General features: G+C 39.5%; 1 protein-coding gene across 2 annotated transcripts in view; it reads left to right on the top strand.

The window, feature by feature from the left end:
* Nucleotides 1–17,966, top strand: part of SNX9 (sorting nexin 9) — a 116,072-nt gene that overhangs the window by 43,169 nt on the left and 54,937 nt on the right. For both annotated transcript variants that reach the window (XM_021670141.2, XM_064360513.1), the window contains exons 2-4: nucleotides 562–648; nucleotides 5,800–5,874; nucleotides 7,694–7,819. In XM_021670141.2, the coding sequence (XP_021525816.1) occupies nucleotides 562–648; nucleotides 5,800–5,874; nucleotides 7,694–7,819 (288 nt within the window). The remainder of the gene's footprint in view (nucleotides 1–561; nucleotides 649–5,799; nucleotides 5,875–7,693; nucleotides 7,820–17,966) is intronic.

The following is a 17,966-nucleotide window of genomic DNA, read 5'->3' as shown; positions in this document are numbered from 1 at the left end:
ACACACGCATCCAAGATTCACAAGGTTGAGCAGTGGCACAATCCTGGCTTATTGTAACTTTGAACTTTTGGGCTCAAGCAATCCTCCTATTTTCAGCCTCTTGAGTAGCTGATGCTGCAGGTGCTGGCTACCATGTCCAACTAATTTTTCTTTAATTTTTTGGTAGAGATGGACTCTTGCTTTGTTGCCCAGGCTAGTCTCAAACCCCTAGCCTCAAGCAATCCTCCTGCTATTTAGTCTCCCAAGTAGCTGGCATTGCAGGTATGAGCTGCTGCACTCAACCAAAATAGTTGTAACTCAAAAATATTTTGAGTTACTTTTTCGGGGCTGATATCTAAATGCAGTGTGGTCAGCTGCCAGAAACCTCCCCTGCCTCCGGCACGTAACAGGGCTATTACTCTTGATGTTATTCTTCCTCACAGTAGAGCAGATGAGTCATTTTGGTAACGTCTTTCTTTCTTCTGAAACAGCCACAGCCACTATCATGTTCAAAGCAGCATGCTTAGAAAGTGAACTGCACACCTGTTTGTGACATCCTCTTTTCCTCTCCATTCCTGGTAGGCGCGGGTTATGTATGATTTTGCTGCTGAACCTGGAAATAATGAATTGACGGTTAATGAAGGAGAAATCATCACAATCACAAATCCGGTAAGAGAACTATACATTTAAATCTGATTGTCCCATATGGACTTATTTTTAAGATTTTTTTTATAATTTAATCATTCAAACCCACATTATTTTTTTTTCTGTTGCTGATGAAATGTTGATGGTAAGGTAAGAAGCTATTATATAAATATGGAAAAAAGTCCCCTAAAGACAGCCATGTATGTAATTGAATTTATTATGTCTGCTGATTTTGTATCTTTTTCTATATGTTTATCTTATAATTTTTTATTTTTACTACTTATAACCTTTTAGGTACCCCATAGTTGTCCTGGAATGTAGTTCAGTGTGTTTGCCCCTAGCACAATAATACTGTGTCTCTAGAATAAATAAAAGATGATGGTGATTTTCCTAAATGTCTTAGCTGATTGATCCTGTCATTATTTTTCTAAGCTCTTTTCCTAAATCAGATTAGATTGCCAGAAAGCAGTATACTCAGAGCAGCTCCAGTGGAGTTTGCTTAGCTCCCAGTGGAGTTCTCTTTGCTGAATTACAAGTTACTGCCTCAGCTTTTTTTTTTTTTTTTTTTTGAGATGGAGTTTCACTCTTGTTGCCCAGGGTAGGATGCAATGGCACAATCTCAGCTCACTGCCACCTCCGCCTTCCGGGTTCAAGCGATTCTCCTGCCTCAGCCTTCCGAGTAGCTGGGATTACAGGCATGCGCCACCATGCCTGGCTAATTTTGTATTTTTAGTGGAGACAGGGTTTCTCCATGTTGGTCAGGCTGGTCTTGAACTCCCGACCTCAGGTGATCCACCTGCCTTGGCCTCCCAAAGTGCTGAGACTATAGGCATGAGCCACCATGCCTGGCCACCTTAGCTTTTATTCAAAGAAGAAGCAACTATACGTATAACAAGCATTTCTGCATCTTTACAAAACCCTGTTTGAACTTTTGTATATATACATAACACACTTGTATCTTCAAAGTACCCTCATATGTACACATACATACACACATTCATCTTCAGATACATGTGTGTGTGTGTCTGCTCATATAACTGGATTATGCTCTCCGTGATAAGCATCTATGTGATCTCTTATTCCAGGTTCTTCTGGAGATTGGGCACATTTTGTTTGATGAAATAAAATCCTTATAGACTGTTGGATTTCTGTTACTGGTCTGTGTTGCCAGGAAGCTTAGAGACGAGCATAATACTCATTTTTGTCCAGTTTTCTTAGCCCAAGATTCTGTTATACTTTTTCCATTATTTCTGTGTCATATTTGTCTTATTATGTTTAATTGTCCCTTTTACATGTAACTTTATTGTAACTGTTATTAAAATATGTAGCAAAATTATGAGATGAACTTCATTTGAAATAATGTTACGAAAAATTGTATCAATAATATTTCATTGCATGCTCATATAGATAGAGAAATAACAAAAGCAGATAGGGAGAATTCGTCTTTGTAAAGTGGGTAAAACTTGAACCCGTCATTACCCACTTTCTTCACCTGGCTGATTTCGTGACACTGCCCTGTGCATCCCTGTCCTTGGTCCATGCCTCCGCCCCTGGGCCCCACACTGCAGCGTGTCTCTTCTGTGTCCTTTCCCTCGTGACCGTTACTCACATACTTAACGTGTGTGCAGTCCCGGGCAGGGTACCCTGGAGATACAAAAATAGGAAAACTGGCCCTTGCCCTGTGCCCCTTGTTTCCAGAGAGGTCTGTGTGCTGGTGTTTCTTACTGAAGGCTTCCAGAAGGGAGCTTGTTGTGACTTTATTGTAGAACATGTTGGATCCCACATGCCTCTCCCTGGCCTCATGGGCTGTCCTCTTGTGTCCCTCCCCTCTCTGCCTTGCGAGTGTTGGGGTTCCCACGTCATTTCATCTTCAGCCCATTTCCTTATACCAAAGGGTTTCAGATTTTTCTATTGCTATCTCTGTGCTGATGACCTTAAACCTGTATCTGCAGCTTCCCCATGTGGCTCCAGCCTCAGAGGGTGCCATCAAGCTGTGTCCCAGACACCTTCACTTAGTTTTTTCACAAGCACTTCAAACTGACCATGTCAAGACTCAGCTTATCACCCATGCCTTCTCCTGACTTCTCTGTATTTCTGTTGTGGCACCCTTCCATTCAGTTGACCAAGGCTCCCAAGGCTGAGTCACTTAAAGCCACTGGTTTCTCTCCCTAAAGTTGTACTCTCGTCCTGCCTCTCCTCTCCACCCTGCACTTCCTGCCAGCTCCCTGAGCTCAGCTCTCATCTCTTGCCTGAACCATGCACCTTCCTCACTGCCTCTCCCTCAAGCCCAGGGTCTGTCTAAATGGCCAGTGTGGCCAGGTCACTCTTTGGCCGCATTCTGTCAACTGTTGGTTGGCGAGACACCAAACCATGGGTCCATCAGACCTCGCCAGCCTTTCCCTGTGCATGTGCACAGGCACACGCACGCCACTCATGTACATACTTTCACATGCACTCTCACACATTCTTGTGCATACCCCCCACACACCCTTATGCATGCGCATGCACACACCTGCACACGCACCCTCACAGCTTCATACACACACCTCATGCTCACATACTTTACATACTCTCACTCGTGCACTTTTACACACACATACGTGGCCTCTCTCACCTCTCACGCGTACTCACTCGCATGCTGTCACACATAGGCAGCACTCACACATGCGAGCATGTACACACACCCTTTCTCACCTGGTCTCTCACACACCCACACTCATATTCTCACACATACATATGCATTCACACATGCGAGCACACACACCCCTCACTCTCACCTGCTCTCAGACCCCTACTCATGCTCTCACCTGTGCACTCACACGTGTGCACACACACATGCACCGTCTCTCACCTGCTCACACCCACACTCAGATGCAGCACTCACCCGTGCAAGCACACACACTCCTCAGACACTCTCAGCTGCTCTCACACCCACACTCACGCTGTCACACAGATGCAGCACTCACGCATGTGCACACACCCACACTCATGCTCTTAGATGCAACACACATGCAAATGCACACACACCCCTCACTCTCACCTGCTCTCACACACGCACAGTCACATGCTCTCACATAGATGCAGCACTCACCTGTGGGAGCACGCACACACCTCTCACTCTAACCTGCTCTCACGCACACCCACACTCTCATTCTCTCACACAGATGCACCACTCACTCGTGCAAGCACACACACCTCTAAAACACTCACCTGCTCTCACACACACACTCTTGCTCTCACACAGATGTAGCACTCACCTGTGCGAGCACACACACCTCTCAGACACTCTGACCTGCTCTCACATGCTCCTGTGGAAGGAGAGAGTGAGGATTATGGCAGTGCAAAGATCAAGGAAGGAGAATGAGGAATGGTAGAAGTGATAGTAGTTGCTGAATAGAGAGAGTATTTAGAAAACATACTTTGTATGTCTTAGATTAAAAAAAGAATCATCTAAGTGCAGTGGCTCATGCCTGTAATCCTTGCACTTTTGAAGATTGAGGCAGGTGGATCACTTTGAGCTCAGCAGTTCAAGACCAGCTTGGGTAACATGGCGAAACCTCATCTCTACAAAAAATACAAAAATTTAGCCAGGTATGGTAGTGGGCACTTGTAATCCCAGCTACCTGGGAGGCTGAGGTGGGAGGGTCACTTGAGCTCAGGAGTTCAAGGCTGCAGTAAGCCAAGATTGCGCCACTGCACATCAGCTTGGGAGACAGAATGAGACGCTGTCTCAAAAAAAGAAAAAAATGTCACTGGGTAAAAAAAGATTATGTAGTACTTTTCTGCTAGGTGTGTATAAGTTAAATAGATTTCATCTTTAATCATAGCAGAGATTAAAGATTCTTCAATCTTGCTCACCTTTTTTTTTCTTTTTTCCAGACAGGGTCTCATCCTGTCACACAGACTGGAATGCGGTAGCATGATCTTGGCTCACTGCAACCTCTGCTTCCTGGGTTTAAGCAATTCTCATGCCTCAGCCTCCCCAGTAGCTGGGATTACAGGTGTGAGTCACCACACCTGGCCTTATCTAATTTTTTTTATTGAAGTATTTAATTTTTCTTGGTAAAATAGTATTGTCCTCAAGTTGCTATTGTGGTCAAAAGTGACAAAGTTGTGGCTTAAAGCGATTTTTTAAGAGAATGTGATTATTCAGATTCAGATAATTATTAACTAATTAAGACATTATTTTAAAACTTAAAAACTTACTACATTTAAGATTAGAAAGTGGGACTTGCCACTTAACATTGTTAATAATTAATAATATTACTATTAACTTGAATAGCTTACTATTTAGGTAAAGTTTCTTCCAAGGATAATAACTTTTATTGTGAATAAAAGTTACAATTTTTCTTTTGATTGATTATAGGTTGAAATGAGAATCCTGGTATATAGAGTTCTACTTTATTATTTAGTTTATTAATATTATTTATCCAGAAGAACTAAGGAACCATGGATCAGTTCACTTTTTCTGCATAGCAGTCCTAAAACTTAATGGTTTAACCCAGTAACCATTTGTTATTGCTCAGGAATCTACAGGTCAGCTGGATGGTTCTCTTGAGCTGCACTGCATGTGTCTGGAGTCACTGGACCCTGCAGGGGACTGACTGGTTTAAGGTTGCCTCACTCAAGAGTCTGGCCGTTCTCCAGGTTGGCTGGCTTTGGATGGGGTAATAAGGAGACTAGGTCTCTGTCTTCATCTAGCAACCTACATTCATTCATATAGCGGCCTGGGTGCCCAAAGAGCCCAGTAAAGTGTGCTGAAGCCCTTGAGGCAAGGTTCTGGATTCCCTGGAGGATTTCCACCTGATTCTGTGGCAGATTCCAGGCCTGGGATGTGCATCCCACCATGTCACATTCGGAGCTGCACGTCGTGTTTATCATCTGCCATAGAGCAGTACACAGACAGGACGAGGGTCATCTAATCATCACCTGTTTTCAGTCTTTGATCACTTATTTGAAGTTTGATTTTTCTTGCTTTTAGGTTACATCATTTTCTGAAGTAAAGAGAAGACTTAAGAATTTAAGATTTTGAACAGTGTTCTCTAGGAATAAAAAGCTTAATGTTAATTACTTTGTTTATGTATAACAATTCCTTCACACATAATTTCTCCAGGAAATCTCAACTAGAATCTTTTTCTTTCTTCTTTCTTTTTTTTTTTTTTTGTGACTTGCTAGGATGTTGGTGGAGGATGGCTGGAAGGAAGAAACATCAAAGGAGAACGAGGGCTGGTTCCCACAGACTATGTTGAAGTAAGAGCTTCCCATCATTGATTAATTAGAGCTTATCTTTGTTAGGCATCTTTTTATGAATTATCAACTTAGGAGGTCAGCAACTTTCTGTAAAACAAAATTCCCATTGTAAACATAATAAATGTTAACTATATAAAATATGGAAAGTACATTGAAATAGAACTAAGAAAAATATTACCTGTAGACTACAAATGTTTACATTAAGTTTCTTCCAGGGATAGGAACTTTTAATTAGTCTGAATAAAAGTTAATATTTTTCCTTTGCTAATATTGTCTGTATTATAAATTATATAAATTTAATAAGCTATATTAAATTATATATCAATGTATCTGTTAATATATCAATTTAAATACATATTTAATATATATGTGTATAATAAAAATATATACATTTTATAAAATATATAAAGTATATGAATTACAAATGTAGATATTTATAATATATAATACGTATAACGTATTTTTCCTTTGCTAATATTGCTGCTGTCTATAATATTGTTTGTTGTACAATTGATTCACAGTTAAAATGGATTTTTTAAGTGCATATCTGAGTTCCTTCTCCCATTCCCCTAGACAGAAGGGTGTCTTGAGTGAGCTGCTATGGGAATCTCCAGGTTAGAGCTGTTAGGATGGGTACCCATGAGAACAACACAGCAGCTTGGGACACCCCCAGCTGAGCCAACTGCCTGGTGCCCCCTGCTGGTTGTCTTTCGGTCCCTCCAAACCAAGGATGTGCAGGTTCTTGGTGAACGTGTCTTTCATGTTGGGTGACAGAAAGAAGTGAAGGTTTCCTGATGCCCTGTGAGTACAACTGGAGCTAGATCAAGAATAAAGGTACCTTTGGCTCACCTCCAAGAGAAAAGAATTCCTCTCAGAGGATGTTCACCTGGAACCTGGCTGCAGAGTGAGATTGAAGGCCATCTCTCTGTTCTTGATAGACAGTGAGGGGTGGAGAGTTGTGACCCCTCAGAGAATCTGATGCCATCTCTAGGCTTTCCCTCAGAAACATGTGCCCATGCACATACCACAGCCTTTTCCATACAGCTGCAGACCCTGTTCACAGGCTCCTGGCCTCAATCCATAGGTCTTATGTTCATGTCTTGTTTTACTTATATGCACTTTGCATCCAGGAGCCTACAGATTGACAAGATTGAGAAAAATCTGAGGATTTAAGTTGATATTGGCAGTAACTGGATTTTCTAGGATTCTACTTATAGAAAGGAATAGCTATTCCAGATATTCTTGGGTTTGCTTATCTTTTAAGAATATGAAACCCCCTCTAACAGAAATAGACAGATCTTGCAGGCAGAAAATCAGTAAGGACGTAGCTGAACTCAATACCATCAATAAATTGATGCCCACTTATGGATGTCCATAGACTGCTTCATCAAACCACAGCAGGATACACAATTTTCTCAAGTTTACACGGAACATTCTCCAAGGCAGACCACATTCTGAGCCATAACACATACCTCAACATGTTTGAAAGAAATCATACAGTGTCTGCTCTGAAACCACAATGGAATCACACTAGAAATCAAAACAGAAAGATAGATGGAAATCTCTAAATACTCAGAGATTGAACAACCCATTTGTAAATAATGCATGGATCAAAGAAGAAATCTTGAGAAATTAAAAAATGTTTGAACTAAATGAAAATGAAAATACAACCTATCAAAATATGGATATGCAGCAAAAGCAGTGGCTTAGGTGAAATTTGTAGTTTGAAAAATATTTTTGACAATTCTTGCTTGCCCTCGAAGACTCCCTGAAGTAACCCTAATCCATGAAAATAATTGTGGTTCTTTCTACTATTCAGATTTTACCCAGTGATGGAAAAGATCAGTTTTCTTGTGGAAATTCAGTGGCTGACCAAGCCTTCCTTGATTCTCTCTCAGCCAGCACGACTCAGGCCAGTTCATCAGCTGCCAGCAGCAATCACCAGGTATGTCTCACTTCCTTCTTTTGGATGTGGCTGGCTTTATTGAAAAAAAGAGTATATTTGTGAAAGCTTGTGATGCATTATAGCTATTGCCATTCCCCAAAAGCATAAACAAAGTTGCTTTTAGGTTGTTAGATGGCATTTCTGTTGAGTACTAACAAAGAACTCACCTGTTAAGCCTGATAATGACTGTTTGCAAAATATAAGAGAAAAGGCAGGGTGTTAATTGAGAATTACTTTTAGAAGTCTGTCATGATATGAACATAGGCCCCAAAAACTGCAAACACCCTCTTAGATAAAGGCACAGAAAAAAGAAGAAGAGGAGGAGGGTCTTGTTGTTGAGATGATCAGTGTCAGAGCCTCAGCCTGGATCAGGAAGTGGATTCTCTAGCCCTGGCACATTGCTTACACTCTCAGAGCTAGAGGCCCTCATCCTGCAAGTAGCAGCAATGCGTGTTAAAGTCCAGCAGATCCAGGCACTCGGCACTTGGTTTCTTATTGTATTGCTTCTAGGAAACTGAGAAGAGTGGGATAACTTGAGAAAAATACAGGGAAATTTTACATTAATTTTAATTAAAATTTCACCAGTTTAGGTGAAGTTGTCTAGTTCATTTACTCCCAAATGATGACCCAGAGTAAGTGACAAGAAGAAAATTGAGAAGATAGATATCAAAATATTGCTGCTGCTGGGCATGGTGGCTCACGCCTGTAATCCCAGCACTTTGTGAGGCCAAGGTGGGTGGATTACTTGAGTGCAGGAGTTCGAGACCAGCCTGGGCAGCACAGTGAAACCTGGTCTCCACACATTAAAAAAAAAAGTTAAAAAAAAAAAAAGAATTAAAATACTGTTACTGCTTACATCTTTAGAAATGAATAGGCTTTAGGAGATGTTATTTCTTGATTTTTTTAAAACTACATAAAAGATTTTAAATTCTATCAGGCCTAATAATCATATCACTTGCAATTATTTACTTATAGAATATCTGTTTATTGGCCAGGCGTGGTGGCTCACGCCTGTAATCCCAGCACTTTGGAAGGGCGAGGCAGGCGAGTTTGAGACCATCTTGACCAACATGGTGAAACCCTATCTCTACTAAAAATACAAAAATTAGCTAGATGTGGTGGTGAATCAGTTGAACCCAGGAGGCGGCCACTGCAGTGAGCTGAGATTGTGCCACTGTACTCCAGCCTGGGCGACAGAGCGAGACTCTGTCTCAAAAGAAAAAACAAAGAGAGTATCTGTTAATTGACCTTTCAAGTGAGTTTATCAAAGTATATCACCATATGCTAACTGCAGGTTTTATACATTTCAAAATAGCTTTTTGTAGACATTCTGAATTACAGATTACACTCAGATATTTAAAATTTGCGGGCAAGGTGATCACTATAACTGAAGAACACTTTTCTATATTTTATTAGCTTGTACTACTTGAGGACATTGGCCAGCAAGGGTTACTCACTGTGAAATGCGAATAGTAGTTATGCATCACTCAAAGTTTTCCCAAGGGTTCTCACCTGAGCCCCGTTGCCATTTGAGGCCACACACCCTTTCCTAGTAGGGCCTATCCTGGTCACTGCAAGATGTTGAGCAGCCTTCCTGACTTCTACCTACTTCTACCTTCTAGCCAGTCACATGCATGCCGCCTCTGCTGTAACAACCAAAAATGTCTCCAGATATAGCCAAGCATTGCCTAGGAGCAAAGCCAAGCCAGTTGAGATTCACTGAATACAAAACACCCATGACATGGGTTTGCGTTAATAAAAGACAACATTTTAATAAAAGAATTGTAATGAGGAGAACAAAAAATAGAAATATTCACTTATTTTAATTCCAGGGACTGACTTTAATTATTATTGCAAGATAGGTGGAAGCAGTTTAGCTAATGAACAGAAATTAAAACTCAGGTTTCAGTCATGTTCTGTTATGAAATATATTCCTTGGTATTTACATGTAGTATAATATAAACTGGTATAAGTCTAAATTTTTTTTCATCTAGGTTATTTAGAAGGTAATAAAACAAAAAAAAGTGAGAATCTAGTCTAACATTGAATCTAATCAGATTGTTTGTAAGCAAAGAAAAATGAACTGAAACTAGAATTAACAAAATGCAGAAAACATAGTTATTGATAACTTGAGCATTGGAATTTAATTTAAATCAAGTAAAAATACATTTTTTTTGACAAAATATTTTAACAGCTATCTCTGCTCTCTGTTATCTGGGATATGAGAACAATTTAAATAGGCCAAAATTTTGGTACATTTTATAAATACCCTGAAAGATGTCACAAGTAAGAAACCAGATGACCATTATTAATTGGTAGCTTTTTAAAACTTTTCCTATCAGGTTTGCCCATGCCTTTCATTTTCTGACTGAATAGGAAAATGCATGTTCTGGGGTGTGCTGCTTGGGAGGTTCTGACTGCTCGCCCTGGCATGTGCCCTCTCCCAGGGTCTGTTTTGTTTTGAGAAGCTGGGCCTCTCTCCTGCCCATCGGGCCTATGGGCACATACCCTCTCAGGCTTCATCTCTTCAGCTTGGCGTTCTGCCAACTTCTGAGCCAGTGTGTCTTGACCCATCTTAGCATCAGTTAGTTTGAATTTGACTCTCCTCCCACATAAGCAAATGGAAGCCCCATATTTAGTTGGTTATCCAACTTTCTGAGTGTTGTATGTTTCTTTAACTCCTATCTTTTTAAAGATTTCTTTGAATAATGTATTTCGAGCCTGCTACTCTTTCCTTGACTTTGTATTCTTAATCTGTGCTGCATTTCAGAGTAACTAGTTCATAAATGCATAACGTGCTATGTAAGACGGCACTTTCTTTTGGTTTTTCTTAAAACTCCTAATTTCAGGTTGCTTGGGGAACCCTTTAGTCCTAGATTCTTACTGAGTAGTCCAGGTAAGTGGAGTTGCTGGTGTCAGGCAGTGTTGATGAATCCGGGACCATGGCCGGCTGTGATTGCTTTCCTCTTCTAACGGTGAGAAAACGCTTTGTCAGCTAAAACATAATCCAGTCTCTTGGCTGCAGTTTAGACTAGAATTGTCAGCGTGAAAGGAATAGGATGAGTCGTTCTTTAAATGGGCTGAAACACTTCGATTTGGAAAATTATAAAGCTATTTATTAAAATACTTGGAGAAAATAATAGCATTTTTTTATGACCTTGGAATATGGAAGCCCTTTCTAAGGCTGATGATACCAAGTCTAGTAGCCATTAAGGAGATAATTGATACATTTAAGTAAACAAGTAATGTTAAACTAGGAAAAATACTTCTGACCTGTGACAAATACAGGCTAATTTCCATTCATATACGTATACTCTTGCTAATCTGGAAGAAAAAGATGAACAGTTCGGAAGAATTAGATAAAGGGTATAAACAGGCTGTTCATTGGTGGGAAAAAATACTAATAGTCAGTAAACTTGGGAAAATGCTCATTTTTAGATTCTTCTGTCAAACCAGCAGAGAATGAAAACATTTCAGTACCTAGTGTGATAACGGTGTGGTCAGATAGGCAGTGTCATACAAAGCTAGGGAAAGGATAAATCGGTGAAGCTTTTCGGGGCCAGTTTGGTAATACATACGAGTATTTACGATGCATGTCCTCTAACACCCAGCAGTTCTGCGTTCCTCCTGTAGATCTGCTTGCAGAACACAGGTTTCTAGGCAAGAAAGTTTCCTACAGCATTGTCTGTAACAGCAGAAAACTGGAATGTACGTCTCTGTCAGCAGAGGACTGATCAGAGGAACTCTAGGCACCCACGCAGTGGAAAGCTGAGCAACTTTTAGGGAGAATGAGGGTAGATTCAGATGCACAGATAGAGATATATGATTTTTTTAAAAGGCACATTAGTATGGGTAATGCTATCTTTTTTGTTTTTAAATGCACATACACACACACACACCATGGATACAAAGTGTGTAGAAAATTTATTGAAGGATGCCCAAGGACTGAATCAAACTCATCATTTTCTTATTCAAATACAGTTTGTGTTACTCAGATGAGGACAACCATTTTACTACCTTTAAAAAGAAAGCACAGTTTTTAGGGGTTAATATTAGTTTCATTATTAGTTACTTATCTGTTATTTCACAGTTTCAAGAGTATTCCACATTAGTGGCTGTACCACTAGTATGAATTGACCAGCCAATGGGAATGAATCTCAGTTGTTAAAGATCTGTACTCTTGTGTGTGCTAGTCTTGTTTTTCATCCAGTTATTGTTTAGATTCCATCATTGCTGTGATTCTGAAAAAGTCTCAGTATAGATCTTAAACTCTTAGATCACTGCTTCTTTAGAGTACCTACTTTTGAGAAATTAATAGAAAGTTTTGTTTGTACTTTTCTAAAGAATGAGAACAATGAGGTTTAATGTTACTTAGAAGTTCTGTAAACCTAAATGTTTTATCTGAAGGTTTTCTACTTAAGAGGTTTGTTTTCTGTCTTCAAACACTAGAAAGATGTGTATACTTGGAATAAAGCTGCTTTTATGAGAGCACTTCTGGCCTCTGTCACATGCTGTCCCTGGCCTCTTTTTCTGTTTCACAGTGGCACACTCCGCCAGGCCCAGGTGAGTGGTGTAGTGGGAAGCATGTAAGCTTTGCTGTTACACCAGCTTGCCGGTCTGGCTCCACTGTGTAAGAATCGTGGCTTTGGCATAAGACCTGCCTCCTGAATTATCAGAGGTTTAGGCCACCAGTGTATAGTAGTGCTGGATACATGAAAGACATTTCATAAATATTTTCCTTCTTTTCCCACTTCTTCCCCCTTTTAAAAGGGTATCCTCAATCCACTTACCCTTTTGTGTTCTAACCTCTCTCACTATTCTACCCTAATTTTGTAGATTCCCTTATAAAGTCTCTCTAATCTTGAATTTTCTCTTTGATTTGCCCAATTTCTAGCTTTTTGTTGAACAGTACTATCAGCATGTCTCCTCTGTATCTCAGATTCATCTTGAACAGAATCACTTATTTCCCTACAAAACTGACTTTCCTGTTTGTTTCTCTGAAATGTTACTTTCTGTACCCTCTTGTTATTCTGCTTTAAAACCCTAACCGAGTGCCATCGTGAGCCACAGTTACTGAGAGGCGTGCTCTGCATCCTTGAGATGTGGAAAGAGAAGGAACTGATTGAGATGCATTGTTCTAACAGATTTCCTGTCTTTTCTCTCCTCCTTAAGAGTCAGCCTAGCCTGGTGTCAGGGCAGTGAGCTCAGGAGCCAGACTGCCTAAGCTTTAATCCCAGATCTCACACATCCTGTGTGAATCAGGGTAAGCTGCTCAGCATCTCTGTGCCTCAACTGTAAAACCTCGTAGGATTATTGGAAAGAGTAAATGAAAAAAGAGTTCTAAAGTATTGAGAAGAGTATATGGTACTTAATAGTGGTTTAATAATTGTTAATTATAACTAGCCCATATGCCACTGCTTCTAAAACAAGACAGTAAGGACAAGTGTGCTTCATTTTATTGCCCTTTGTTTTATTGCACTTGACAGGTAATGCATTTTTCACAGATTGAAAGTTTTTGGCACCACTGTGTTGAGCAAGTCTGTGGGCACCATTTTTTCAATAGCATGTACTCACTTGGTATCTCTGTGTCACATTTTGTTAATTCTTACAGTGTTTCATATTTTTCATTATTATATCTGTTATGGTGATACACGTTGAGTGATCTTCGATGTTGCTATTGTAACTGTTTCGAGGCACCACAATGGCAAGCTTAATTGACATGTTTTATGTGTTCCAACTATTCCCCCCACCAGCCATTCCATCTTTCTCCCTCCCCTTGGACCTCCCTGTTCTCTGAGACACAACGGTATGTCAGTTAACCAATTTATAATCCTGCATTGGCCTCTAGGTATTCAAGTGAAAGAAAGAGTCACATTTCTCTCACTATTTAAATCAAGAGCTAGAAATGATTCAGCTTAGTGAGAAAGGCTTGTTAAAAGCTGAAACAGGCCAAAAGGCAGGCCATCTTGAGCCACACAGTTAGCCAAGTTGTGAATGCAAAGGAAAAGTTCTTGAAGGAAATTAAAAGTAGTAGTCCAGTGAACACTTGAATGATAAGAAAGTGAAACAGCCTTATTGTTGTTAAGGAGAAAGTTTGAGTGGTCTGGATAGAAGATCAAACCAGCCACAGCATTCCCTTAAGCCAAAGCCTAATCCAGAGCAAGGCCCTAGCTATCTTCAATTCTGTGAAGGCCAAGAGAGGTGAGGAAGCTTCAGAAGAAAAGTTTGAAGCTAGCAGAGGTTGATTCATGAGGCTTAAGGAAAGAAGTTGTCTTCGTAATATAAAAGTGCAAGATGAAGCAGCAAGTGCTGATGTAGAAGCAGAAGCTGCAACACATTATCCAGAAGATCTAGCAAAGGTTGTTGATGATGATGATGCTTCACTAAACAGCAGATTTTCAGAGTAGATGAAACAGCCTCCTGTTGTTGGAAGAAGACGTCATCTAGGACTTGCACAGCCGAACTATGCCTGACTTCAAAGCTTTGAAGAACAGGCTGACTCTCTTATTAGGGGCTAATGCAGCTGGTAACTTTATGTTGAAGCCAATGCTCATTTACCATTCTGAAAATCCTAGGGCCCTTAGAATTATACTAAATCTACCCTGCCTGTGTTCTGTAAAGGGAATAGCAAAGCCTGGATGACAGCACATCTGTTTGCAATATTATTTACTGAATATTTGAAGCCCACTGTTGAGAACAGCTACTGAGAAAAAAAGATTTCTTTCAAAATATTACTGCTCACTGACAGTGCCCCTGGTCAATGGAGACGTACATGAAGATTGATGTTGTTTTCCCGCCTGCTAACACAACACTTATTCTACAGCCCATGGATGGAGGAGTAATTTCAGCTTCTAAGTCTTACAAGAAATACATTTTACAAGGCTGTGGCTGCCATAAATAGTGATTCCTCTGATAGATCTGAGCAAAGTACATTGAAAACCTTCTGAAAAGGATTCACCATTCTGGATGTCATGAAGGACATTCATGATTCATGGAAAAAGGTCAAAATATCAACATTGACAGGAGTTTGGAAGAAGTAGATTCCAACCCTCATAGAAGATGTTGGTGGAGGAAGTAACTGCAGATGTGGTAGAAATAGAGAACTAGCATGAGAAGTGGAGCCTGAAAATGTGACTGAATTGCTTCAACTTCATGATAAAACTTGAACAGATGGGGAGTTGCTTCTTACAGGTAAGCAAACAGTGGTTTAACAACAAAGGATTTAGAGTATTCCATAGATTTAGTGGATAAAATAGCAGCAGGAATTGAGAGAATTGATTCCAGTTTTGAAAGAAGTTCTACTGTGGGCAGAATGCTATCAAACAGCGTCACATGCTACAGAGAAATCTTTCGTGAAAGGAAGAGTCAATTGATGTGGAAACTTTATTATCTTACTTTAAGAAGTTGGCACAGCCACCCCAACCTTCAGCAACCACCATCCTGATCAGTCAGCAGCCGTGAATATCAAAACAAGACCGTCCCCCAGCACAAAGGGTACAGCTTGACTAGTGGAGGGCTCAGATGATTGTTGGCAATTTTTAGCAATAAAGCATTTTTTAATTAAGGTATGTCTGTTTTTTACACATAATGCGATTGCACATTTATACAGTATAGTGTAAATGTAACTGTTACGTACACTGGAGAATTAAAAAAAAAATCCATGTGACTCATTTTATTGTGATACACTGGAACCAAACTCTCAGCATTGCTGATGTATGCTTTTATGTCATATCCTTGTTTAAGAAACTTCAGAGGCTCGTCTATTGCCTTCCGGGATAATAACTTTCTATATGTCAGCAAGGCTATCCCAGGAGAAGGTCACTGTATCAGAGTTATGCAGGCAGACGCCGAACAATTCATGGTAGGGAAATTGTAGAAGAAATTCAGCTGAGGTTGAGATACTTTTCCAAGCTCAGTTAGATTTCTGTGATGCCTCAGTGTGGCCACCCATTACCTTATCTTTATGCTATGTATTTGTCTCTAGCTAAGCTGATGATTCTCTAAGTATATCCCATGCTGTCCCACCTTGTATTTGTACCTTTGGCTCGATCTTCTAAGAATAATAGAGTGATTCCTTCCATCTTTAGGAAGCCCACATCTTCAGGTTCAGCTCAAATACCTATCTTTTATAAAACCTTTTGTTTTCTCTTTTATTTCTCTGGATTCCCCGAACACAATTTATGAGTCTTATCACAAATTATATTGCTTATTTGTAAATTGTTAAGCTTGATAAACAAAGAATTTGTCTTTTTTTCTATTCCCAGTAACCTATAAGACACTTCGTACCGTAATACTCTGTACTTGTTTGAATAATTTTTTTCAGCTATAAATACATCAAAAGATACTTGACAATGTAAAGTATTAAGAGACTTAAAGATACCCCGAATCCCTACCTGGAGAAGTTTGTGTTTTCAACACTCACCACTGGACTAGGAGCTGTCTATCACTGTCCCATCATTCTACCATCTGATGGGCTACCCAATTAAAAATAGGGAGATTTTCTTACAGAAAATTCTCTGGCATTGTTAATTTTTTAAAAACAGTTTGGATATTAAACACATGCTTGAAGTTAAGTGGGTATTTAGGGATATAACATTTTTCTATTCCCAGATTTTCCATGTAATTATAGTTGTTACAAAGGAATTTTTATTGGTTACAGGATGAGGAAGGCAGTGGTAATTTTATGTTGAAACTACTTTTTGTTTTCTTAATTTTAAATAAGTTGGTAAAAAAAACCTTCACAAAGATTCAGTATTAGATGTGTTCTAATTTCGTTAACTCACATAAGTCTTACAATGCCTTAGACATCTCATAATTGCGTATCGAGACTCTCTGTTTACACAGCTTTATCGAAAAGGTTCTCTTCATCTTCACTCTCATTCCCACCCTCGATATGAATTCTTTTTAGTTGGTAATAGGACTTTTTAAAGAAGATCATATACCAGTGTTAGAGGATTTAGGGACATTTGCCTTCAAAACTGCATGAGGCTGCCAATACTAACTTCTGTGCTTTATCACAGATCCCTGACATCTGAACCTTCCAAAAATACATGCTGGTAAAGTTTACTGTGTAGGGTGGTTTTTGTTTGTTTTGTCTAACTGGAAACAAATTACGAAAGCAAAGTCTTTTTTTTTTTTTTAACCTTAAAACTGCACTGATAAAGGACCAGCCAGCATTGTTACACATGCATCCTGTCATCAGAACAGTGTCTATAAAAGCTTATTTCACATGGCCTTCTCTTAGACAAGTCTGTCTGGAAGCAACTTATTTGCTAATTGTAGCGCCATCCTATTCTGTACTCAAAGCTACCTATATTAAGACTTTGAACTATCAGAATAAGTAGACTCTCTAAGCTAATAAAAATATTATTCATTTGCTTTAAGGAAATTTTTATTGTTTTAATTCTCCTTAGTTAAAAAACAAACACCTGAAATTGACATCTGTAGGTTAAGAATGTGAATTGACAAAGTATTTGTTAAATAATTTCATCTCTTTTTGTAATTCCTTCCCAGTCAGTAGTAATATTGATATGACTGGCTATAAATAGATTGAGTCTGTTATTGTGATCTACCTTCATTTTTAAAAGAATGTACAAGTTTTATGTTTCCATCAGTGGTTTTCTAACATCAGTACAGATTCATCTGTAGAATTAGATCATGTCCTTTGAGCTAACGATCTATAAAGAACAAAACAGGAAACTTTACAAATTCTTCCTTATTTTGAGCTAAAGTGGTTAGATTTTTTTATATAAGAGAACATTATAACCTCTTCGTGCCCTTTTGAGGAAGAGTTACATTTTTGTCAGAAATTCTGATTGAGATGTTCTCCTGTTTAAGAATCAGATATTATTTCCTTTCTATTCCTATCTCCTAACACAGTTGCATGTGGTATAGTCATATGATGGGCCGTGGCATGATAGGCCAGGTGACATCATCACAGGTGATGTGGAAGGATGTGACAGGCACAGTAAGGAGTTTCTTATGTGGTGATAGGTGGACCCCTGAATGCTGACAGGCACCCACTCCGTCCCCGGCAAGATAATAACATAGAAGGTAGTTAGCCTATGATTGGAAACTCCTCTTAACTGTTGGACTTATCAGATGGGATGATCTTTATTGACCTGTAGTGGACTTTTGGTATCTGCTG

The sequence above is a fragment of the Aotus nancymaae genome, unplaced genomic scaffold (assembly GCF_030222135.1).
Source record: "Aotus nancymaae isolate 86718 unplaced genomic scaffold, 86718_ANA_hifiasm-v0.15.2.pri h1tg000040l, whole genome shotgun sequence".
Lineage (NCBI taxonomy): Eukaryota > Metazoa > Chordata > Mammalia > Primates > Aotidae > Aotus > Aotus nancymaae.
Note: the sequence above shows the minus strand (reverse complement) of the source record. Positions and strands in the feature narration are given on the sequence as shown.